The 25,950-nt window shown below is 37.5% G+C and overlaps 2 protein-coding genes across 2 annotated transcripts; one reads left to right on the plus strand and one right to left on the minus strand.

The window, feature by feature from the left end:
• Positions 1-898: 898 nt before the first annotated feature.
• LOC111339984 (ubiquinone biosynthesis protein COQ9-B, mitochondrial) lies at positions 899-13,289 on the minus strand. Its single transcript, XM_022946744.2, has 9 exons — positions 13,143-13,289; positions 12,836-12,911; positions 12,268-12,612; positions 7,265-7,349; positions 4,230-4,334; positions 3,436-3,487; positions 2,749-2,852; positions 2,207-2,260; positions 899-1,412 (listed from the first exon to the last, which is right to left on the minus strand). Exons 1-9 carry the CDS (start codon positions 13,210-13,212, stop codon positions 1,374-1,376), a joined length of 930 nt encoding a protein of 309 aa, XP_022802479.2. The 5' UTR covers positions 13,213-13,289; the 3' UTR covers positions 899-1,373.
• Positions 13,290-13,435: 146 nt separating this feature from the next.
• LOC111339991 (uncharacterized) lies at positions 13,436-21,681 on the plus strand. The gene is made up of 5 exons (XM_022946753.2): positions 13,436-13,739; positions 14,989-15,176; positions 19,881-20,007; positions 20,269-20,649; positions 20,881-21,681. Exons 1-5 carry the CDS (start codon positions 13,629-13,631, stop codon positions 21,160-21,162), a joined length of 1,089 nt encoding a protein of 362 aa, XP_022802488.1. The 5' UTR covers positions 13,436-13,628; the 3' UTR covers positions 21,163-21,681.
• The last annotated feature ends 4,269 nt before the right edge of the window (positions 21,682-25,950 follow it).

Below are 25,950 nucleotides of genomic sequence, written 5' to 3' on the forward strand. Positions count from 1 at the left end.
GGTGACAACATTGCAATCAAATGAGAGATCTTACTTGTATAGGAAAGTAGCATCAGTCTTTATGTAAAAAACAATTTCACAATTAATTTGGGAATAATTTTGCGATATAGTGTAGGTAGTTAGACTTAGACAATTGCTGTAGACAAGAGAGTAATGTTAGGAAAGTATATGACTCAAGGCCTACTGATAATGTATTTTTAACTCAAACTATCATGATGCCTGTGACCCCGCAGGCAGTAATTCAATAAAATAATAAAAAAAATCATGTTGAGGGACTCCTAAAATCATGTACAGAAATGTCTCATTACAATTTCAGAACTACAGTGTGTCATTATTGAGCAACAATTTCAATTGACTGAACTTTTCTGTCAAGGGTTGCAGTTCCAACTGGCTAAGGATTTGTGTAGTTCATATGAAATGTATAGGTTTCAAACATAGCTGAATAACGTCAAAGGTATGTGGTCAATAAAGCAGGCTCAAGTATGCCAGGATTGAAATTAAGTGAAATTTGTAAAATAATGAGACAACATTTAAAACCGAGGGATTTTGTTGTCATCGAAGGCATTTTCCTATTTCCAAAGTTTTTAAGGAGAAAGTTAATTTTTGAAAATATTTAGGGGGTGTATATGGTTTTGGAAGTTGTTTTGCAAGAGAAAAGCAGCAAGGAAAACAATGCCTCAAAGCAACAGAATAAAAATCAACCATGCAAACTACTCAAAATCCGTGTTTTCATGCCAAAACCTTGTGTGTATGTTTTGAAAGTCATCAAAAAAAAGTACAGGAGAACAACCTCACAGGCTAGGTGAGAGCAATTATTATCAGAATTCCAGAAATATCACTGACGTAGTAAATGAATTGCTTGACCTTTGTCACAAGTTCATAAAACCATAAGACCAACATCAATCACTTATTTTATTCACTTAGTTACCATAACAATTGCATAACAATTTCACAGTATGTAGATTCAATTCAACTTATTTTATCAGCTGAGAATTAACATTTTAAGTAAGCACCAAAAAGAATTAAAAACTAGGTACATTCTGTGAAGACAATAAAATCAATCTAAGACTTGGTTAACTCAAAAAAATGTGTTGATGCCACTTTCAGAGGCAGTGTAATCCTGTTTCTGAGGTACAGGTGACAATACAATAAAAATTTATATCATGAACAGTCAACAATGCATATTTACTGCAAACAGAGTTTTAGAAAAACACTTTTCTAAAATATCAGCTTTGTAATTTATGGATGGTTGCCAACACCACTGCTTTTACACGATTCTCCTTCCACCTTCCAATTTGTTATTTGAGTTGCTGAATCATGGATATTACATACAAGTATTTTAATGAACTAACTTCCATTCTTCTCTGTTGAACTCATCTGTTTCGCCTATTAAGGCCACTCATATTACGCACCTGAAAACAGGGAAAATTCAATAAGATAAATGCATCAATGAACCAATTGAATATATTAAAAGGCTAGAGGCAAGGATGGCTGTAACTTGTATTTGGACAAAGTGTAATCAGGATAAAACAGCAGCAGCAACATGCTGCCATCAAATTTTCAACTCATTTCCAAACACATTATGAATAGTTAAATTTGATTGCAGTTTGTATACTATTAATGTCAGCTCCGCAAGCAGCACTATCATGTGCCTTCATCACTCAAGGCCAACTTAGGTAAGGTAAGTTAAGGTAACACCTTTATTTAAAGAGGGTAAACATGTGACAGTTATAAAACTGATAAACTCGTGGCCCTCTATAAACATAAAATCAATGTCAACATTAAAGTAATTCTCCACTATCTGAAAAATAGACACAAGTCAAGAAATGAGCAAAATTAGTATTTAAAAACTATCCAGAGTCTTAGTAGAAATCTTACCTTAAAAACTATTAACTATCTAAAACAAGTCATTTAGCAGACTTGATAAAATATGCTACTTAACTATTTAAGAAATAGTCAAAATTTCCTATCTCTCTTTGCTTAGCTATTAAATTTGTATTCAACTTTCAACAGAAAACACCCTCCAAATTATCAGCACTCTTTACAATTAATTTTTGTACAATGTAATTTTTCTTAATTATCTCAATGGTCCAAAAAGGCTAAAGTTTCTTTCAAATAATGGTTTATGTTTTCACAATAGCCCCCATTGCTATAACTATTAAAACCACTTCCAGAGAATCAGTTTGAATAGGAAAGTAAAACATACTGTAGTAAAGGCAGCAGACAACAGCTCAGCAGCATCTGATCCAGCTTTCTCAAGCTAAAAAAAAAAAATTAGCTCACAGTGTAAACTATGCATAATGTGGAAGGCGGACTGGTAACATGGTATAAATGTGGAGGACAGACTGGGTAAATTGTGCACTTGTGCACTTGTGCACTTGTGTAAGACAAACAGATTACACTGCACAAAATGTGTAAGGCAGACTGGGTACACTGTGGTAGTGTGAGAGGCAGACTGGGTTCACTATGCAGATGTGTATAGCAGACTGGTTATACTGTACTAATGTATAAGGCAGACTGGGTACACTATGCAAGTGCAAGGTAGACTGGAACATTGGACATTGTTCAGTTCTTTTTCTTGTTGAGTGTAAAAAGACATTATGCTGGTATCTTAACTTACAGGGCCTCAACAATTGATGAGAATCCATGATAGAAAAAATTAGCCAATCAATTGATGTAAAATTTTGAAAAAACAGTCATAATTATTTATCGTCAAACAATAAGGTACTTTTTCCCTCATTTACTTACAGTTTCTTTGGCACCAATAAGTAAACCAATATCAGACATTCTCCTGTCAAGGAAACTCCAAGTATCTTCAAAATCAGATGACCTATCAGTCACCATATAAAGTTCTGTAGTAAAATAACAAACCTACTATCACATTTAAGATTCTCTAAGATGACCAATGAAAGTAAAAGGCTCTGACCTAAATTAAGTATCCTTGTCACGAATAGAAGGACTGAAGAGCACCTGAAAAGTGATACACCTTCTCAGAGGAATGGCAAGTTGAAGAAATTTGCAAAAATTGTTCTAACAGCACCTCTGTCACAGTTACAGCAAATGACAAAAAACAGAAAACATTACACAAATATATATTATATCTGCTTGTAACAAATAAACATAAAGTTTTCAGGTTAAGAAAAAAATTACCTAATGCTTTCATTTACTCTGGACTTGAAATTCAAACCAACCAAAACTGCTTATAATTACCTAAGGTAGTCCAACTAAAATACCATACTGTTATAATTTTCTGGTGGATGCCATTAGTAACTATGACTCCATAACTGAATTTAAATCAACACTTGGTGCTTCTTAGCCATTATAAATTTCCCATAGCTTAAATACACAGTCCTTCCCTCCGAAAAATCCTATCGAAATGTTGTTTAATTCATTGTTGGTAAATAAATATATTATATCTTCGTGGTTTTAACTGGCCTGTGGCACCATACAGTCCTGCCAACACTCCTCTCTTTGTGTACCAGTTTATCTGTAAGGTGTGAAGTATTATTAGTAAATTACTGATTCACTTCATAGCTGTCTTGACACAAGACCTTAATACCCATTAACAGTTAATACAAGTTGTGGGTAGAAGAGTATTAGTGGAAAATCAACTCAATTGCTAACAATTGCTTAAACATTGTGGCTATCCACTATGGGGAACACACTAACCATTGCTTCATGATGTAGTCATTTCTAATGTGGATTAATATTGAAAGTGTGTCATGAGACAAGGCAGGGACGGCAAGATCTTATATAATACAGAGAGAATAAGTATTACTTTAATAGTGTGACTTCATTCTATAATCATCATTATTTTCATTTATTATAATTATGGCTGTGTCTCACAAGGACTGGGAACTACCGAATTTACAAAATTAATTTGATTGGCTGAAATCAATATTGAAAGCGGTCTAGATTTTCCCATCTAGACTGGTCTAGAAAAAAAAGTTACAAAGAATATAATGTTCCGTTGCTTTCTAGACAGAGCCATATAATAAACATCTTATTAACCGAGCTAGGTTGGTCTGTATGGGAGAATCTTGACCTCGGTCGCTGGTACAGACCTCACTGCCTTTGGTCTGTACTGGTGACCTCGGTCAAGATTCTCCCATACAGACCTCCCGCTCAGTTAATAAGAACTAAGTAAAGTAAGATAAAGTTCAGTATGGAAAGTCTTTTGGCTTTTGATCTTGAATTTAAAAGCAAAGTATCATGTTTTAACTTCTTACATCTGTTGAGGTGTCACCAGCATGATACCATATCTCATCCACCAAATATGCAACATTCTTCATGGCATCAGGTGCATTCTGGGGTAATAACATCAAACCCATGGCCTGTGTGGCAAGGAGAACAGAAAATTGACAATCACCATTAAAAATGCAACTTACACTCATCTTCAAAAAAACAGCATGTTATTATCATGACTGATAGACATAGTATCACAACAAAGCTGGTCAAATCCACTGACATACAGCTCTAACTGCTGAAAGTTAGACCCACACTAAACTCTGGGTGAGTGTAAGGAAGTCTTCATTCTTTGCATCACTGTTTGCTTTGCTGCATGAGTTGGAGGTGCTTGGTGTTCATGAAGCCATTGTCTGTTGGGTTGGTGCCTTTTTGGTTCGCCGGCTGCAATGTGTTAGGATTAATGGTCAACTGTCCTCAGCCATCTCGCCTCATGGTGGTATCCCACAAGATATGCACTTGGCTCCCCTTCTCTTCGCTATACTTGTGAATAGCCTGGTCAGTGAATGGTGTACTCATCTTAAGTACATTGATGACCTTACCATCTTGGAACTTATTCCCAGGAACTCTAATAGTTATCTGGCCATCATCGCATCTAATGTAAATAAGTACTCCCTAGAGCGCAATATGAAACTAAACCCTAAGAAGTTTAAAGAGAACTGATGGTTGTTGACCTTCTCCAGTATAAATCAACTTGTTCCAGCCCTCTACTAATAGGGGGTACCCTCATCGACAGGGTATCCCAGTACAAACTGCAGGGGGTCATAGTTTCTGATGACCTTCCATGGAACCCACATTGTGAGTACATATATGACAAAGTTTCCAAGTGCCTCTACGGGTTGAGGATTCTTAAGAAAAGTGGACTTTCACCTTCCCAATTAGTAGGCCTAGCCACAAGTTGCTGATGAAACCCAAAAAAGTTGCAGATAAAAGTGTCTAAAAGTTGCCAAAAAGTTGCTGAATTTCCAAAAAGTGCCAAAAAGTTGCCAAAATTTTTCTGCTTTTCGTACCTTGTTTGTGTGTTAAAGATAAAAAATTCGCACATTGCTTCTTATCAAAACTTTACTTGTCAAAGTCCAATGATAATATCAGAGATTCTTTCCATTTCACTTAATCAACAAATAGTCACTGTAATTGTCAGCCATCTTGAAAAACGTGCAACGTGATACCACTGACCTTGTGATGAGGCATCACAAAAATCAACCCATGGGGGTCCCTAATTATTGTATTTTGGAATAAATTGAATAAATGTCTATCAAAAACTTCACCAATGTGGCTCAAAACATGATGAAAGTGGCTTCAAAGAATCTCAAAAAGCCCAAAGTTGCCGAAAATCTCAAAAGTTGCCGAAAAGTTGCCGAGCAACTTGTGGCTAAGCCTACCAATAATAGTATCTGTATATTGCAGTACGATGATTCGCTCTGTGCTGGAATATGTGTCCCCTGTATGAGCCTACTTAAGTGACCTTTTAGAACAAATCCAGAGGGAAGCTCTTTATATTGTCTTTCCTGATTTTTGTTATAGCAAAGCACTACATCTTGCTAACCTTGAACTTGTTAGCTTGCATGAATTTTGCCAATTTCTGTAATGTGTCAGGAACACTAAGTAGTCTCTTTCGGGTTCCACTGGTTTATTACCAAGGTTATAATTTAATGCTCAGGCTCACAATCATATCAGGCCTCTATTGGCAAATGCAAAAGATTTAATGATTTTGTAACTGTCAAATTTCAAAATGTGTGTGCGACCGTCCTCTGTAATTCAGTTGTTACTGCAATAGGGTTGAATAAACGATTGATTGATTGATTGTTATTGTTTGGAGTACAAAATTATCCAACCCATCTGACATAACTCCCTTGTACCACACCCCAAAAAGTGCAAGGGAATGATCCTTAAACAAAATCATTTTATCAGTCCCTTAGGCAGTTTAAAAACTAACCAGCATCTCATAAAGTGGTCCTTAAGTTCTAACCTGTTAGGTGTAACTATTGACAACAAGCTTACATGGACAAAACACATATCAGAGCTCAAGAGAGGGTTTTTCAAGAAGCTCAATCTAATCAAACATGGCTGCTTTTTACCCAGGAATTCGCTTCTAGACCTTCATTTTAAAATCATTTTATCCTTGGTCACATAATTTATGTGCTACCAATTTGGGGGTGTTGCAAAAACAAAAACGAATTTAATTCTTTGGAATCCATACATTGTAGGGCTGCCAGAGTTATATATAACCTTGCGTACAACATGCCCTCTGAGGATGTAAGATGAAAAACTCTATCTCTCCCAGAATAATAATAATAATATAATAGGCTACATTTATATAGCGCCCATATCCTGGGCTCATGGCGCTTTACAATACTGTGCGGGGGACTTTACTAGACTGCCAGTGCCAGTTTACAATCAACAAAGGCGAGTTTTTTTTTTTACAGATGCCCCAATTCCCAGTAACCAGGCCAGACCACATCACAGTGATCTTGTGATGTGCGTTCTTTAACGTCCCCTGCCTAATCAAATTATCTAATTAAAGATGCAGGAGATGGGACCTACGGTTTATTCGTCCATGTCTGAGAAGACTAGAATGTCTATCCATTTCTTGATATTATAGAAAGGTAGCAAATCCTCCTCAGTTATTTTAAGACCATGAGTGTTGGTCCGGCCGGGGCTCGAACCCTTGACCTCCCGCACAACAGTCCAGCACTCTAACCAATTGAGCTAACCGGGAGGCGGTTAGCTCAATTGGTAGGAGGATCCATTGTTTGGAATATTTAGAACCATCTGCTGTCAGCACCAGGGACTACGCCAAAAGGGCAAAAAAGTCTCACGCCCTCAGAAACTTGAACGTTAATGAAGAGTCACCACAAATGGGCCATCCCAAAATTGACAGGGATTTACATGGCCCCATAAGTTACATTAGCATTAAAACCCACCCTATTTAAATAAAAGATGTTGTTGTTGTTGTTATTATTGTTTGGAGTACAAAATTATCCAACCCATCTGACATCAGGACAGAAATTTTTCTTACCTGAGGCCAATGGTCAATAAATGGAATGAGCATTCTCAGTCGCACCTCCACAGCATCACGGATAATAATTTGGGAACTCTTTTGCCTGAATAAAGTTGAATAAAGTTGAATTAATTTAATTCTCTGAAACTAATTATAAATTTACTTTAACAATGTACATTAGATAACAACACTTAATTTTATCTTTGAGGATTTGAGGAATTTTTTTAAAAAAGTGGGCAGAAAATGAGAGAGAGATCCTACAAATATGAGAGAATACAACTTGTATCTCCAAAGAACCATAGAATGTTATATTTGTTGCATGTATTTAATAATATTCAAATTATTCCTCAAAAACGGTGGCCATCATTCTGCATAATAGGTGCATCTGGTGTAATGTTATTGGTAAATTAAAAACTGCACTTTCTTTTCATGATATGATTTAAAAATCTCCAAAGACAAATTCAACCCAAGTTGCAGTTTGATGGTAATTATTATGAAAATGGCCTACAATACTTGCCAACAGCAATGGAGATTTACCTGATTACCATGAACAAAACTGATAACATGAATAAGATAGATTTACTATCCAACTGCACTACGTAGAGCACAAATAACATACATGTTGCAGGTAATTTTTTTTCTAAGGTAAATTGATTTTGATTTTTTTACTAGGTACAATTTTTTAACCTGGGTAATTTTGCACCACAATATTTTTTTCATTTGCCATGGGGTAACTGACTCTTTTATTGGGTTTTGCCAAGATAAGGATATAACAATCTGAGAGAGTAAGATTTTCACTGCAATCAGCCTGATTCTGTCAGTTAGTCAATCAGAGGATTACATCATGGGTAAGGGCTGAGGGGTTAGGGTTAAGGGTTAAAGTTAAGGATTAGGTTTGTGGTTAAAGGTAAGGCTTAGGATTCAGATGTACCAGCAGATTGAAGAAGAGAAAAAAGGGAGATAGATTTTGAAAAAAAAAAAAATAGATGGTTTGCTTTTCATTTAAAACACAACAAATATAAAAATAAACTTGAAAGTTTTATTGTCTATTTTAACATTGCCGTTTTACATGCTGCTGTAAACATTATTTCTTTAGTAGTTTCAAAAACAATATTTGGGCTGGAGCATTTTGTCAATCTTGAGGATGAAATGAGAGTTGTTATTGAACCAAATTTGGTTGCTATTCTTGCATAATTATGCGTTTTCCATTTCAACTATTTTCCCAAATAGAACATTGGGTGAAGCGCAGTACTCCTATCAATCTCATCAATTTTGACACAGACATAATCACTGACTTCAAATTTGGCTGCTTCAAATGGTCTGTTAACACTTTTTTGTTGTTGGTTAGATGGCACAGACCGACAAATGGTGTTACAACATGTTGAGATATTTCTGCATACGTCCTCTTTACAAATTCTTCAGTTTTATCTCTCCCGCAGTGTGCAGTTGAAGAATGAGCTTGGTATAATATGTCGTAAAGTTGGCTTTTTAATTTTTCGGTCCTTGGACAAGGTTTTGTCATTTTGAATGGTCCATTGCTTTCGCTTAATCGTCCCTACATGTCTTTGTTAGTCCAAACTGCTCATGATTCTTGCTTTTATTTTTGAGCCATTTCTTAGCATTCTCATAAAATTCATCATCTATGAAGACAGTCAATTTACTGTTCCTTTTTTTGGAGCCTTTAAGGGCATCCAACTTTTCGTAAAACGTGTCTTTAGCGACACAAAACAGTCAACCATCTGGCTGCTTTCTTCGCTTTCAATGAACAAGTCCCATTTTCATACAAGCGCGTATGTGCACGTTTTGCATAAATTAAACTTTGACCGAGGTGAGTCTGGGACCAAAGAAAGAATAAATAGAAGAAAAAAAAATGGAAATTCCTAAATTGAGCAGTGTGGTATAGAGAAGAGTGTGATGGACAGGAGATCTGAACTGCTACGAAGGTTGTTGGTTTGATATGCAGAGGGTAAGTAATACTTCTTTATTCTCGATGAAGTACAGGTATTAATATAAATGGAACACAAACTAGTGTGAAGCAGAATTGTGAGATAGTGAAAGAGTACAGGTTTATAGAAGGGGAAAGGGAGTAAGAGAGGAATGTGAAGGTGATGTTGTTCATTTTTTTTTAAATTCCTCTATCTTTTAAGAACCCCCTAAAAATACCAGGCCCCTATTTTTCATCCACACCCCAAAAAATGAAGGCCCTTTTTCAGACAGTTGACTGAGTAAAAATTGTGGTTAACCCATTAATGGCTGCAGCTTTTGTGAAAAACTGTGTTTTGAAGCTAGTTGAGCAGATTTCAGGTCCCTGTTGTGGTTTTAAAAGCTCAATCTTACCAAAAACCCATCAACAGCTCATACACTCAACGGCCTTTCGATCCAAATGCAAAATGGCAGCCTGAAAATCTCGGGCACGCACAGAAAGCAAAATTTTGGGTTGAAAAGTAATGCCCCACTTACAACTTTTACTTTTCTCTCTTTCTCCTGCCCTTTTTTTCCCCTCTCCTTGCCTGAAGTTTCTCCTCACTTGCTGGAAATTTAGTAGGCTTCATTTTGGTGTGGGGATTTTTTAGGAAACTACTCATTATTTTCAAACCACATGCTCAGAAAGGTAGGTGGGTAATGGAACAAGATTTTCGTGCAGATTTTCAGGTCAAAGTTACATGGTTTTTTGGCTATTTCTCCAATCTCCTTCACTCAATTGCGCTCATTCTGGTCTACGTATGATGCACGATCCTCGCAGTAGAGTGCGCTATTTATGCAATAGCAAAAATCAGACCTGAAAAAAATCAGGCCTGTACAGGATTCGAACCACTGACCTCTGCAATACTAGTGCAGCGCTCTACCAATTGAGCTAACAACCCAACTGGGAACAGGCCGTTAAGTTGATTCGTAATAAACCCATGATGATAAATCAGATACAATGTATATATGAAGTTCATATATTTTGAACTGCGGTATTAGATACGTATGCTGCACAATCCTTGCAGTAGAGAGCGCTATTTATGCAATAGCGAAAATCAGACCTGAAAAAAATAAGAAAAAATAAAAAAAAAAAAAAAAAAGGTCAGTGGTTCAAATCCCGCACAGGCCTGATCTCTTGTCCTCTAAGAGTCATAACTTTAACGCGGATGTTTTCTTTGCTGCGTGACAAGACAGCAAGATGTTTACAGATTACATGTGTCACGTTTTCTGCGAGCGAAACGCTGCGCACCTTACATTACAGTTCAAATTGTTGATTGTTCTGTTGATTTCGTAAAGAAAAGGAATTTTGGAAAGGAAATTTTTGTGGAGGCTCGATGATCCATCGTGATCTTCCAAGTTATGCTGCTAAAGTCGCCGGATAGAACGCTTTAATTAGATTACACACCTGATACTTTGATACGTGAACGTAGATTACTTAGTTCGATAAGTACGCTCTCGAATTCGCAAGAAACACTCTTTGAAAAATCTGGAAATGAAGATTTTCAGAAAATAGTTTCCATCACGAATACATCGAAGAGTTTTGCGACTACATCAGAAGTAAAATGTGACAGCACTCTCTGCAATATTCGAGTAGTTTCTCAGGAAGAAAGAAATGGCTAAAGGCACATGGTTTCTTTGGTGCGTGACGTGGCACCAAGATGTTTACAGATTACATGTGTCTATAGTTAGTATTGTGTCACATTTTTTGCGAATGAAACGCGGTGCATCTTACATTACAATTCAAAATGTTGACTGTTTCATCGATTTTTTTTAAGAACAGAAAGAAAAGGAGGACATTGTCATGGTGTCCCGATGATCGATCACGAGCGTGTAAGTTCAATGCTAACTAGATTGCTAACGTCAAGAAGATGCGCACTAGGATTGCTGCAGGATTGTATTACACGCCTGATTTGCTATTGTATAAACTTGTCACCTAAAACCTGTCAATAAAACACCTTCATGTAAACAATATTTTATCATAAAGGTAAAACAAACATGACCTTGCAAACATAGCCGTGTTAATTTTCGAATCCCGACAAATCCAAAAGCGCGCTTTTGGATATAAGCTGATTGGTTTTGCACCTTTTTCAACTCCAAATCGCGAAATTCGATTCTAAAAAGGCACAATTGAAAGAATGTAATTATTTTGCGTCGATACAGCCCATAGAAGCGCTCTAACGAGCAAATTGCTAATAGTAAGTTTACCCCACTAAGGTAAACTTTACCTGGCGGTAAACTGAAAGAAACAAAGCACTCTGATTGGTCAATTCAGGTAAAAATTACCCTCATCTGGTAAATGTTTTTAGTGTATATTGTTTTTCATAAGGCCTCAATGTTTTAGACACATGTTAAATGCAATAACTGTCCAAAAATGTGCTCAATGGTTTTGGTTTATGCAAATCCTGCCTTGGTATAACCACAAAGCAATAGAAAGTTAAGCAGCTGGAATACAAACTTACTTGAAATTCTAAAGTTCTGAACGTGGCTGAAAACTGTCTACATTGATTGCACAATAGCATTAAGGAATGTACTTCACATTAAACTGAAATTATATTGGTGTAAATAAATTTTCGTATTATGCAAACAGCCAAAATGAAATTTTAAACTGTCATAATGATTGCCTTCTTGCCAAGTTAATAACACTTTCCTGTTATTTAACTTCAAAGTGGCCCTAATGAAAATTTACGTTATGTTCTTGAACTAGGGCAAAAGGTGTAATAAAACTGTTTAATTGGTTGAGTGCTCATGCTACACTTCTCCTAATCTGTTTCCCTTTTCCCACCTTACAAGAAATGCACATAAAATAGAGCCGTTGGAAAATAAATAACTTCTTAAGCATTTTTGTGTGTAGTGATGTTAAGTACTTTTGCTCTTTGCATGTATTCAGACTTGCCCATACAGGCTCGTCAAGATATCCATAACTGGTAAAAATACTCAATGATACTACAAACCAAAACATCTACTACTAAGATACATTTACTTGTAAGTGGTATCCTTGGTGAACTGGATGTATCAAATTAACTTAACATTAAAAAAGAGTGTTTATCAGTACTTACAGTGGGACTCCAGACCTTTTTTCCTCCCCTGCTGATCTGGACTGTGAAACAAGATGATCTGCCAACCGAACATTACAGTCCTCGGTAAAGTGAAGGACTAAATCCCCAGCACCTCGTGGAAACATACCCTCTGCCATTGCAGACAGCCCCACAGCTCTTGCTCCAGCTTCTATAGCTTCTGGACTCCAACCTAACTGATCAACATGTTCAAGTGCAGCATTGAGAATAGTTTCTCGTACATCTGTGTCTTGATCTTCATCTACATCAATAAAGGCAGCTCCATCATCACCACCAAAGTATTTCTTATTTGCACTCTCAGACCTTGCACTGTCAAATTCTTCATTTCTATATTAATCAAAAAACACATTCCGCTATGAATTGCCTTTGCAAAACGTGTACTTATCTGATGGCTGGCAAGGTTTGTTTGTTTGTTTTAGTTTGATTCAAAGCTCAGTAAAAGCTTTGCATGTGTAGTATTATCTTTTTAGAAATTAAATACATTTTGGCACAATCAGAGAGGCGCGGTAAACTGATTTGTGTGATTTTCTTTCAGTAATCTGCCGCCTACCGACTGTCTGCTGGGTTTTGTTTCTCCTCTGATGATAAGTTATAAGAGGACATCTGCAGCAATCTGCATGGGAAACCTGTGCAATATAACCAAGAGATCATAATTTACATATAGCTACAAAGTCGGTGAAATTAATAGGGACGCTTTTTATTAACTTTGTTATGCAAGCAGATACACAAAAGCTGATGCTACAGCGAGAACCTCGCTAGGTTGACACTCTAGCATAACCTTAATTTAATCCAGTGGCGGAAGCAGTTTCAAAACAAAAAATCGATTTAGGGTGAATGATAAAAAAAAAAAGGCTCACCAAATAATCCTCGACGAACCAACCCTACCTGCCTTTGCAAAACCATGCGAATTGCAGAGCAAGTCGCCATGTTTGTTTTCTTGTGATACAAAAATGAAAACGCGTAAGACTGGACACTAGGAATGCAGAACCCTATAACGATGGTCAATATGAAACATAAGTGAAAGAGGTCCTTCAAAATGGAAAATAATTAGGTTCCAGCCATGCAATAAAACAGTGATTATTAAGCAATTGGATAAAACCATGTTTGAGGGTACTGTTGTTCGTACCTTCTATGATCTTCTATTTAAAACCACCCGCAAATGTAGACTCCTGTTCTTATCCGCCATTGGTTAAAAATCAAATCTACCAGTTAATGCGAACAATTATCCATTAGCCCACGCACGTACGAATGAGAAAACAAATTTACCGAGCGGTAACCTGTTCAGTAACTTTTGAAAGGCGCACGAAAGATTTGTGTCAACACAAAAAGCAGCTGTGAAAATAATGTATTTTGTTAAAATATTACGGTTTATCACTCTACATCTGTTGGTGGTTTCTCTGGCTTCTCAGGAAGAACAACACACCAGAAGATCGTACACAGTCAACCCAGGAAAGGTGAATAGCTGTGGTTTTTTCCTCTGTTTCTCGTGAATCTCCAGTATTTGATTCAATATTCAGATTAGACTTTGAAACATATGTAAAACTTTGCAAGATTCTCCTCTTTTGCTTGTCCTGTGAAATCACTCAAAAGATATGGCAATACTGTTAGGCTGATGTTCCTGTCGAACAGGTTCAATTCAGTCAACAAACTTAGAATATGTAATTTCATTTCGGCGATATCAGTTTAACTGTGTACATGTGTTTAAACAGACTAGCTCCTGATTAAGAATTAAAGGAGGTGTTTTTTTTTTAACTCTATGGCTTCATGAAAATTCGTGGCTGGGAATTAGGAAAGTTGTTATTTTACTACTCTAAATACTGCCAGGTGCTAATGGTCGCCCTCTGCTGAAATAGAGGCTGAATAAAGATCTATTGATCATGAGTAGAAATCGATGAGAAAAATTGCAGTAACGCCGGAAGTAATGGACTTAAAATACACGCATATGTAGAAAAAATCTGTTCATTTCCCTAGACTGCAGCCAGTATAAGCCAAGTGCGTAGCTTAAACTGCCAAGTCTACGGACTAAATGGAATCCTTTGTTCCCATAAGATCCTTCTATTGTAACGCTACATAGCCCTTTATCTGTTACATATGAGTACTCATGTTCAACAAAATTCTATTTTCAGTTGCTAACAATGCGACTTGACTTTTTAACCGAAAAGTATTTACAACAAAAATGTAACATTAAAGGCTTTAAAATTGAACCCGTGACCCTCGGGACACCTGTGAATACCCAAGCCGTCTGGGACCAAACAATTACCATATTTTGTAATTTTACGGTGTCTCTATTTAGACGGTTCGAAGAGAGTCAGATGAAGGAAACTGAGACGACGCTTTCATCAAAACTACTGTGGTAATCATTGAAAGTTCGTGCAAGATTGTCATGCGAAGATAAAAGAAAGCAAAACAATTAAACAGCACGTTGAAAGTAGCTTTTTGAAGATATGCCTATCACTTTTTTCTCCTTGCGCCAAAAGGAGAGCTTATTCTACTAAGAATTGATCGATGAAAATACAAAGTGATCTGAATAGAGAAAAAGAGTGTTGATCGAGATTTTTTTTTTAACAAAATGGACCCGGCTGTTTTCTTTATAGAAATACGATCTTATGTAACAGACCAAGTCAAATGAATAATTATATATGAATAGTTTGTGCCAGTGTTAAAATCCTGCGAAATATTGAAAGTTACAAAATGTCATTTCAGATTTTATTTTGTCCATCGGCCCGTGCCGGACCACCAGGCCCCCCTGGACCCCCGGGTCTTCCAGGAAGAGACGGGCGAGATGGACGAGACTGCCCTCCGTGTAACTGTGCCTCGGTGCCATCACCCCCTGTGGAAAGTCCTTGCCCGGGATCTCCACCGCCGGTACCTCAGGGCCCACCAGTAGGAGGGTAGGTAAATTATCATTTGTTGCCACCATGTTTTAAAAATTCTTTTTTTTATAATATACTGCGGTTATCCTTGCGGACTGAAAAGCTCGTTTAGATTATGCAAATTTCTCAATAGGCCTAGTTTTTAATGGTACTGACTTAATTAGCAAAAAAGAGATTTTCAAAGCAAGAAAATAAAACTGATAATCCTTTCGTGTGTGTGAGGTAGGATACCTCTAAGGTGTTTTTATACCTGAGGCACACTTGGACGTAGATGCGCCAAGAGGGAATTTAAGTGCGTTACTTCGGGTTCATCTAACACACAATGGTAGTGGAAAAGAAATAAAAAAAGTGAAGCGTCGAGTAATAAAATCCACTTACATCCTTCTTTGGCCGAACCGGACAAACAGCAAACCTTTGAATCAAAAGAAAATCTTTATTTTATCGCTTAAACTACTGACTTTAGTCCTTATCATAATTGTGCAATTATTGCAGAGAGGTCCCACATGTTCACATTACAGGACAGGCACGTGATCTTGGAGATCAAACAGATCAGAGTGGAAGTGGAGACAGAGAATAAATCATTATTTATTATAACATGAATTATGATTTAGAAATTTGCTTGTGTCTCGTTATATCTACTGAAATAGTTTGTCGTTGTTTGCTGTTTGTCCGGCTTTAGCAATATGCTGAAGAGCACCTGGAGGATAATTAATCCATATGTAGAAATATTAAGCCAAACTGTAAATGAAGAACTTTCTTTAAAAAACGTATGCCAAAGAAAATTAACCCCGTCGGCCAAACAAAATTCAGGCTTTTGGAATATTTTAGTTTTTCCTAAGTTATCGTTTTAGGCTCGCGAAACATGAGCGATGGTCGCTTAAAAAAACATCAGAAAGGCACGGATCTTTTTTTCATTGACAATGTATCGGAAGTCGACGCAGTTAAGCAAGTTTAATTCTTTTTTATTTTCAAATATCCATCAGAAAGTTTTGCTCCGAGGTAAGAGTTATAGTTTGTTGAAATAACTGCGAATACGGGAAATTTGAATCAAGCACAAAAACGGCTTGGTATTTCGTTATTAAAATATTAGATATCATCTGAATATTCTTCACAGCAGAGAAAAAATGTTTTATAAGATAAACATTTAGTTGTACCCTTCCGTTTTCCATCTAAAGACACATTTTAAGTGATCTCACTATTAAATGTGTACTTATACCAAATGAAACATTAATAAAAGCTTGTTGTAAATGTTGCGTGCATTAATTATCTGATTGTTACTTATCTTAAAAAGTTAACTTCAATTAATATGATGCTACAACTGTCCCGCAACTTAGCCCTTGAACAATGACTGCATGGATAAAATTCAGATTCTTCTCCATATGCTCACATTGTTTTAAAAATCAAGTAAGAAAAAGGACGCACATGAATTTAGTCACTCTGACTAAATTCATGTGGTATATAAGGTTAAAAAATAGGAAGGAAGAAATGACAATGACTGTGAATGAAAGAAATTGGCATGGAATGAGAATATTGAACTTGAAAAATTCATTGATAACTAGAGCCGAGATTTTCAGGTGCGGCGGAAAATCATGAAAGGTAATTATACTTAGGCTGGTTTTCACTTGCGACGGAGTCGTAATCAGAAGCATGGAGCGATACGATCTAGTGAAAATCAAACCGACGGAGTCGGAAGCAGAACACCGATTCTGCCTATGACTCCATCGCTTACGATCTAGTGAAAACTGCATTGTCAGAGTCGGAAGCGGAAGCGGAAGAATAAACCAATCACAATGCTCGATTCCATCTTTCCAAAATGCACAAATAGCGGTGTGAGCTTGACTGTAAAATTACGAAATTAAAAGTTAAAATACTCGAAACCTACCGAAAGTACAATTCACGATCACCAAGTCGTAGTTCGCTAACGAGGTTAGCATACTCTTCCTAAGCTGCCCGACGTCGATAGATATCACGAACCCAAAATTTCTTTCTTTTTCGAACGATATTATTCCTGTATTTTCTCTGCCTGCGCAAAATAATGATTAATAGGAGCCAAAGTTGCTTTTCGTCTGCCATGTTGTCTTTGGCGCCAAAATTTGTACTTTAGCCGGCCTGGAATAAAACATTGTCATTGGTTTATTCTTCCGCTTCTGCTTCCGACTCTGACAATGCAGTTTTCACTAGATCGTAAGCGACGGAGTCATAAGCAGAATCGGAAGAAAATGGGAACGTTCTGATTCTTCCGACTCCGATTCCGTCGAGCTTATGACTCCGCTTACGACTCCGTTTTTCGATTTTCACTAGGTCATAGGCGCTCTTACGACTCCGACTACGACTCCGACGCTAATGAAAACCAGCCTTTAAAGAGAAAGTACGGTCTAGAAAAAGTTTATCTCAATTAGAAGACTTTTTCCTCAGGAGCTTGAAAATAACTGCCATTTTGTTTAGTTTGCTTTGTATCTGCGACAAGAGCGCTTCGAAGTTGCCCATTTTTACAACTTTCGTGGTTAGAAAAACGCCATTTAGTTCGGCACTTTGTCCTTGTTGACTAGTTTGACCTTTTGTGAAAACAATTTCTAATACTCCCAATAGTGGAAATGAGGTAAACTGTCCTGTTGTTGAATGTCAAAATACATACTTAAATTCAAAAGGAAAAGGTGTAAGCTTATACAAGCTACCGGAAAGTGAAATATTAAAGAAAAGTTAGCCGGAAAAAATGACCCGCGACGACGGCTTGCCGAACCCTTTAAAACCTCGGAACTTCCAACGAAGACTTCCAGCGAGATATACAGGCATGTAAGTTTTCCTTGTTGACCTTTGCTTCGAACTGAAAGCTATACTTACCTTTTCCATATTCAACACAGCTCTCAGTTATTTATTATACGAGTTTTTTCCAACCATTTTATTGTAAGCGAATAAATTGAAGCTCGTAATGGTGGTAAACCGTGTAAGGTAAATTTTTTGTCGCCACCCTCGACCAAAGCCAATTTACAACATCATGCGCTTTACCAAGCGGTGTACAAATATATCTTGTCTTTCCTAAGTCTGATATGAGTCCATAGAGTAAATTTTCTTTACCCCAACAGTCACATTCTCCGCGGAGAAAAAAACTACATGGCATTTAATACATCGCTAGCAAATTATCAAGATCAAGACAAACACGATTTCGACTAATACAAATTATCCGGCTTCGTCAGACAGGCGCCCATCTTTCACTGTATCATATATATCGATTGGACACAAAAATAATATGAAAATATTTATGTCTTCGAACCAACTACTTGACGTAATTACGCAGTGCTTATGCTTTCAAAAGAAATCGAAAGTCTAACTTCAATTATATTGAGGTAATTTCTTATGTAAACACTGTACGACAGAGGCGATTTTCCGGCGCCCGTGGAAAATAACAAAGCTCTACTTCTCACAAGTCGCGACATTTCAAACATTTTAGAACGAAAAATACTGCGTTGAAGCTAATTCTAAGCAATAACGATGAAAAACAACTTGAAAATTAAAGGTAAATGCTGAAACAAACTAACTTTAATTCGTAACAATTAACTTCTGCCTTTTGTCAGCGGTAATTTTGGCAACTAAGTGTTTGTCATCAATTTTGTCAGTGTTTACGCATACGAAGAATGATCTTCAAGTATATCATTTCTAATTTGTGGCATGCATGCCAACTGGGGTGGATCTCAGTTCCAAATGGCTCGTGTTCCGTTATACACCGAAGCCGGGTTCCTGTAACTGCAAAAATAGTTCGTCTCATTCCGAGTTAGCAGTGTAAAATGAATCCGTAGCGGGCACTGCGGTCTTCTTTAGCAAAGTAACTATCACTCCACAGCTAGGATTTGTTCGAGGAAAAAACCTTTGCCTTTCGAATTGAGTTGGTGTCCTAGTACATTTAATTCTTAGGAGGATACATTCTCGTTTTCCGTGGGTTTCTCTTGACAGTTGCCGCAAGAGAACCACTCGCGATTTCCAAGATGTGAGCGACTGAGCGGGTCGACTTTTCTTCGTGAAATTCATTTTCTTGACTTTCTCTCTGTCTTTCTCCCCAACAGAAGTATCTCCTTCCCCTGAAAACGAGCCATGTTTCGTTTGAAACATAAATGGATGTACTATATCCTCTCGCTAGATTAAAATCCACGTAGAGAATTCAGTAGGTGGCGCCCTCATCTCCGTACTCGGCTTTCCTTGTTTACATCCACTTCATAACAAAGATGGCGGATTTCAATTTGAAAATGCCGATATTTGGAACGTAATTGTTCGCAACTAAAACGCTTTTAGCTCAAATGATTAGCCAGTTAGGACAATTCAAGCAAGGAACTTTTGATCTAAGTAAACTTTTTCTAGACCGTACTTTCCCTTTAACTTACATATCTCTTATGTGAATTTATGGAGAACGCCAAGGGATTAATTTTAAAAGTTTAAGAATCTCGAAGAAAACTTTCCAAGATGAACGATCCAGGAACTAAACAGAACATTTGTAATTAACACAAGGGTTTGAACTAGTGCACATATGCATGCCCTTGTAATCACTCAAACCAGGGTGACAGTTAATCGAAATAAATAGCACTAAGGAAAATTAAAAGCCATATTGTGGAAGGAAAAATATTTCCTTTTGAGGAAAGAGTTTGATAGCTTAGGTGTATTAGATGTCAGAAAAAATCGTATTAGCAGTTTTCAATATATTTAATAGTAATGGTATTTTTCCCTTTAAATCAGCCCTCCAGAAGGACTTGGATCCGCTCACAATCCGGCAAAATCCTGTAATGAAATCTATCATTCACTATCAACAAGCGTTCAAAGTGGGGTATACTGGCTCCAGGCTGCTCGTGGCAGCCCATACCAGGTTAGTGTGCTCAGTTTTGCCATTAATCACAAATCCTGAAGTCTTAGCATTCATGATGAAGAGATGAAGTCACATGACGCCTGCCTGTCTTTCATAATAGTTGAACAATGATAGGCAATCTCATTTTTTTAACATCATGAACATGGTTTTAGAATCTTTTTGAAAAGAGATTTATTGAAATAAACAATTTTTTAATTTTTATTTAATCTTTTGTGCAGCTGTATAGCTATTAAGAGTAATACTTTATATGCAATGCTATAGACACATTGCGAAATTATCACATCAACATGTAAAGACAGTGGAGGCTGGACCTTAGTTGCACGAGTGGCCGGAATGTCTGGAGATTTCTCCCCCACAAGTCCTCTCTGGGCCAATGAGGATGTAGTGAGCCCCTGGGATGCAGCAGACATTACAAAAACAACATCTATGAAAAATCCCGGTTGGTTTTCTGTATCGAATCAAGTTATACGCATGTGCTATAGTGGTCCCCGCAGTGACTGTGCGACATTCACTCATAACAGAGGACTGACTCTTACCCAGCTCTTCGCAACTCAGTTCGCGGTAGAAGTACAGGAGGAGTACACTTTTGAAACGTTGATGAAAAACCTTGGCAAACACTTGGACTTAGGGCACCTAAAAACTGTAAGTAAATCGAATCAAAATTGTATTGGTCATGACTGGCAAACTATGCTTGCTTTAACGAGTCAGTTAAGCTTTTATTTTCCTCAGAGTTTACCTCAATTTGAAGCTAAATAAACAGAACTCACAGCTGTTGTAAAGTGATTAAATTATCAAATGGATAACAAGCAAATAAATCGATTGACAGTTCTCAATTTTCCTTACATTCATGCTTCCTTAATTGTGTTTTCCAAGGAATGGTGCGGCCTCAATTTAGGAAATCTTTGTAACCTGGTGGCGGATCCTAATAAGGAGCCTGGAACTCACATCTGTCGCATAGGCTGTATTGGCGACACCAGTCTTCCTCGATCACCTAATGGCTGTAACCCTGATGATTATTCTATTGGGATCGGTGTATCCAGCTGCAACTCTCCACATGGTTGTCACGGTCACGTGTCCACGACAAGTAGCTTGCACTTTAGTATGTATTCAAGATATGGGGATTATCAGCAAACAGCATTTATTTACGTAAAATAAACAAAAAATTGTTTCTTTTAACCCTTCGATCAAATATACAACATCGCCGTACTCGCTCGTTTCCAACAAGAACGTGAAAAACCTCCTTTAAAGTTAACCATACAAGAGGTACTTAAAATTTAAAGGAAAAGAAGAGGGAAACTAACCAGCTGAAAAATTTAAAGGCTGTTAAAAATGCCAGGCAGCAAAAATACTTTACAAAAAACATCTGCAATACACCAAAAATTGAAATATTAAAGCTTACAACCAATAAATTGATACAATCAGTCAAGTGCAGGAATGTGTTTTTTATTGATAAAATTGCATTTTCTGCTACTTGTAAGAGTTCGTGGAAAATGAATTTTGTATCTAGATGACTCCGATGTTTTGGTAAGGTTTTGATGATAAAGCGTAAGGCTTCCCTTCATTTCCTCTTTTTTTTCAGTTTTATGTTAAATGGAGCCAGAGCCTTAGCAGTGTTGAATTTAAATATGTTATATTTAGTTTTACTGCATTTGTTAATAAATACGTTTACAGTCATGGGTCCCGTTATGATTGATCGTGAAAGCAAAAACATCTGATGGATGATAACTCTTATTTGTGTTTGTAAATTTACTATTTATATCTTAATGGGAGTTTTGTTATGAAGTATCATTGAATTTTTCTTTAAGAGTTGTGCCGTATTTTGACGAGCCCGTAAGGAAAGTACTAATAAAGAAGGAAACCTCAAAATGAAAACAAGTGTCTTTATGCCTCTCCATAGCGCGAGTTTCTCTAAAACTAGTTTCTCCCATCATCTCAATCAACATATTTCATTTTTAAAGAGATGCATTATTGATAGGAATAAAGTGCTGTAAATTTATTCAATTCCATGCAGGTCACGTTTAAAACTTAGTGCTCTGTGGTATTAAGAAAGTATTGGTAATGAATTGAATACATGTATTGTTCCCATGCTATGGCGTCTAGTCTCATTCAAAGCTGTTCTTTAGGGTGCCACGAAACACTTTCTCGCTTAGAGAAAACGGCTGCTTCTGGCCACAGGTAGCCCAATCTTGTACAATAAGCGTCTGTAATTATTTTTGTACAATGATTTGTATTGAAAACTAAGGATGCATATTTTAACCTTAAGATCTGAATAAGTTCTGACCCTAACCCTTACGCACAAGCACCCTTAATTGGATTGAGGCAGGATATTGCTGAAAATAATATCAACCATTTCTATCATTTTTGATATACCAATATTTTTCTCATACATTTCTCACATTTTTTGTGATAATATCATATATCATGTTTGATAAGAGTTAATGATATTTTTATTTTCCCAGTTATGAGAACTACTATCTAAAGATCACGCTATCATGATATTTTCTTAAACTCATTAATTATTCTTAAGGTGATCATCCCATGAAGTTTATTTATTTAGCTTCGCCTAATTATCTTAGGCAAGAAGACCACTACAACCTTAGCCAATTACAGTGGATTCCGCGTCTGACAAGGTCAGACCCCCCTCCCCCCCCCAATTCCCAGTAAACAGGCCAGACCACATCACAGTAATCTCGTAACTTCTTTAACGTCCCCTGCCTAACCAACGAAGACACGCCAATTTCGTCAAGTGCTTATGGTTTGAAATCTCGGTGAAGCACTGGTTCTATTGCCTAAATGTGGTTCTGAGGAATGGTGCTAATCAGAATAAATTTCAAGCGCTAAATACCCGAGCAGTTAGACGAGTCAATCAGGGGAGAGCTAAGTAACCCACTTGCACGAGTTTAAAACGGTGCACTTTTGAAATTGTCACAAATTTAGCCCATACACTGTGTTTCCTATCGTGGAACATTTATTCTTTTCTCGTTTAGTCAAACCTGAAGTGGTGCGATATGTATCATTACTGGAAACGGACGGAAGCAGGTAAGTGTTTATCGACGTTAAGCTAGTAAGCAAATAGAACTTTGTAAACTTATTCTCAAAGAATGCCAGGCCGTTTAAAAATTCAAGAGAGGTTCTAGGTTGAGGCTTCGTTTCATAAAATCCTTCAATTCTTTGCAGTCGCTCGTATTTCTGCCCAGAAGTTGTAAATTACTTAGCAATAGCGTAATTTAAATTTGCAAAATTGGCTTCCTTGAAATTCTTTTTTGGACGCGTTGTTGCGCGGAGAACCATTTCTAAACTTTCGTCATCTTTGCTGAGATTCTGCATTAACAATATGGCAGAAGCGTGGTTCGTGCTCTTAAATTTTAAGAGGTTACGGATATTCGTACACTTGTCACCAGGAGAAGATGGAGGTGGATTGGACATGTGATGCAGAAGCCCAGTAACAACATAGCCAGAAATGCAATGCGCTGGACACCTGAAGGCAAACGAAACAGAGGGCGACCGAAAACAACTTGGCGTAGGACTTTAGAGAAGGGACTGAGGGAGCTCAATTACAGCTGGAGCACCATTGAAAAACTGGCTAAAGATAGGCAGGGCTGGAAGGATTTCGTTGCTGCCCTATGTGCCACACAGGCATGATGGGCAGAAAATAAGTAAGTACAAGTTAGAAGCGAAACACGCTTAGCTCATTAGTGCACGCCGTGGTATTAACCATTTGTCAAGCATTCCCATTACCTGTTTGCTGGATGAGGTATGAATCACTGCACGAAAAAATGGATTTACATAGGTGACGTAAAACTGTAGTAAATGCCATACTTGCTAAGATTTGCACACATTTGTGTTTGAGAATACATTATTTACGTGCAAGATTTGCCCACCTTGGGAATGCTCGTAAATGCCACATTTGTATTTGATTTAGACTACTTTGCAAAAGTGAAGTGCAACCATAAAATTGACAAATATTTGCTGTTGATGCAAAGTTCAGGTGAAATTTGTTGGTATGAGCACTTTTGTCCTTGTGGCAAAGATGTGGCAAAGATGCGGCAAAGACTTGGTGTTGAACTCGTTTGCTGCACATGGCAAAACAGGTCAAAGCTGTGCAATTGCCAGTATTTTGCTTCGGTAGGTAAAAGGCCATTAAAGCCCTTAAATTGCACAGTTTTGTTAGGGCAGAATTGCTATTACTAACATTTGCTCTTAGCTGCAAAATCGATCGAGGGCTCGAAAATGAGCAAATTTACTATGTGGGACAAATTACTGTAATTACTCACATTTACTTTGATTTTGCTGGGTGTAGGAAAGGTGATCAATGCTTCACTATCACACATTTGCTCATGTTTAAAATATTATTCAATTTACGTTTATTGCTCATGTTTTCTACAGCGCGGTCGAGAATGTCAAATGTCAGCTTTGCCTAGCCTATAGTTTTGTTTGGTTTCTCTTTGCTCCATAACAAAGGAAAAAACAGATCGCTTCCTTGTTTCCGCTGCAAACAAAATTGTAATCTTGCCGATCGTAGCCGAAGGTAACAAGTGGGATAAATAAGTGGTTGAGGAGCCACAAAACAAAACAAATTCATGATCAGCTGGCGCAGCGTTTCGCGAACCAGTCGGAGTGGATATTGTGGAACGACATCCTCCAAGCAAGTTTACTTGGGCTTTTGAATGGTGTCCTGTCCGTTTCAAACTCTGCAATTGCGGGTAATGTTGAAGTTTCTGAATTGATCAGGGCTGGAATGCATTCAGTTCGTCCCCGCGATGAATTGGACGGGTAAAAAGAACTAGGATTACTCTCGTTCGATGAACTCGAGTCTGCAGCGATGTCATTTCGGCCGCCTTTGGTTATGTTTGTTCGTTTGCTCGGATGATTTGGTAGTAAACGCGACATTTTTCAAGATGATCGATATCTGTACTCGCTTCAACGGAAAAACACAAACCGCCTAAATTCAAACCTACATAAATTATCGCTGCAGCTGTCAACACCTGAAGTGTGGACGGCTGACCTCGAGGACGGTAATATTAGGCGCGGAGGACTGGGCCGAAACCGACGTTCTTAGCGAGAAACTTTCTACGTTAAGGAGCGGGTTGTTTGAACGGAGGACGGCAGCGAATCTGAAGTTTCTAGCTCTGTTCGTAAATCATGGCATATTTTAAAAAGACTCGCGAAATGATTGTTATTGCTTACGAAGAAAATCTACTGACCGACGAAGTGTTCCTGTTTCTGTACGAAGCTGATAAGCCAGTTAACTTAGAGCTGCCATACTACGAGTACGAAGAATTTAACTTATGGCTGAACATTTATGGTGAATAGCAGTAATTTACGTGATACATGGAGTGAGCAAAATAATTCTGGAAACAGATGTCAGAAAATTCAATTTCATTCAAGTTTAGTTGACATATTCGCCATCACTGCGAAGCACAGCAAACAAACACTCATTCGCGATGGTATTTTACACTTCAATTTTTTAACTTTTGTTTATCAAAACAAGAAATAACAGTAAGGATAGCCTTTTCAATTGAAAAATAATGAATTTTAGCAGAAATGCTCGTCAAATGTGCTTACGTTCACTTGTGGACGGCAAAACTCCAATTCAGAAGTCCTCGACACAACTGGACGGCAACACGTGTTGTGAAGACATGCGCAATACAGTCTACACGTGTAAAATTACTTCCGGTCAGCCTTCCTCTGAAACAGCCGTCCAGGTATCTTACATCCTCGGAGACCCAGGGGTTGTGGGTCGATTTCAAGTTAGGGCATGAAGAGCCCCTGGGGACATTGTCTTACAAGACTAGTTCCAAACGGTCGCAGTCGTTTTGCCATCTGATTGGTGCCAGAAAATCTTTGTGTTTTTCTGCCCAATCAGAGTGAAGTGTCCTTTGGAGTCCTTTCGTGTGTTGTAACACGGACAAATACTAATAGCTCAGTTGCTCGCTATACCTT

The sequence above is a fragment of the Stylophora pistillata genome, chromosome 3 (genome assembly GCF_964205215.1).
Source record: "Stylophora pistillata chromosome 3, jaStyPist1.2, whole genome shotgun sequence".
Taxonomy (NCBI): domain Eukaryota; kingdom Metazoa; phylum Cnidaria; class Anthozoa; order Scleractinia; family Pocilloporidae; genus Stylophora; species Stylophora pistillata.

Coding starts and splice junctions, on each gene's coding strand:
- LOC111339991 (XM_022946753.2), top strand. CDS start 13,629: ATGTATTTTGTTAAAATATTACGGTTTATCACTCTACATCTGTTGGTG. Junction 15,177..19,880: donor CAGGGCCCACCAGTAGGAGG/GTAGGTAAATTA, acceptor CCTTTAAATCAG/CCCTCCAGAAGGACTTGGAT. Junction 20,008..20,268: donor CTCGTGGCAGCCCATACCAG/GTTAGTGTGCTC, acceptor GCAATGCTATAG/ACACATTGCGAAATTATCAC.
- LOC111339984 (XM_022946744.2), bottom strand. CDS start 13,212: ATGGCGACTTGCTCTGCAATTCGCATGGTTTTGCAAAGGCAGGTAGGG. Junction 12,613..12,835: donor CAAAACCCAGCAGACAGTCG/GTAGGCGGCAGA, acceptor TGATTAATATAG/AAATGAAGAATTTGACAGTG. Junction 2,853..3,435: donor AGGACTGTATGGTGCCACAG/GCCAGTTAAAAC, acceptor ATTTTACTACAG/AACTTTATATGGTGACTGAT.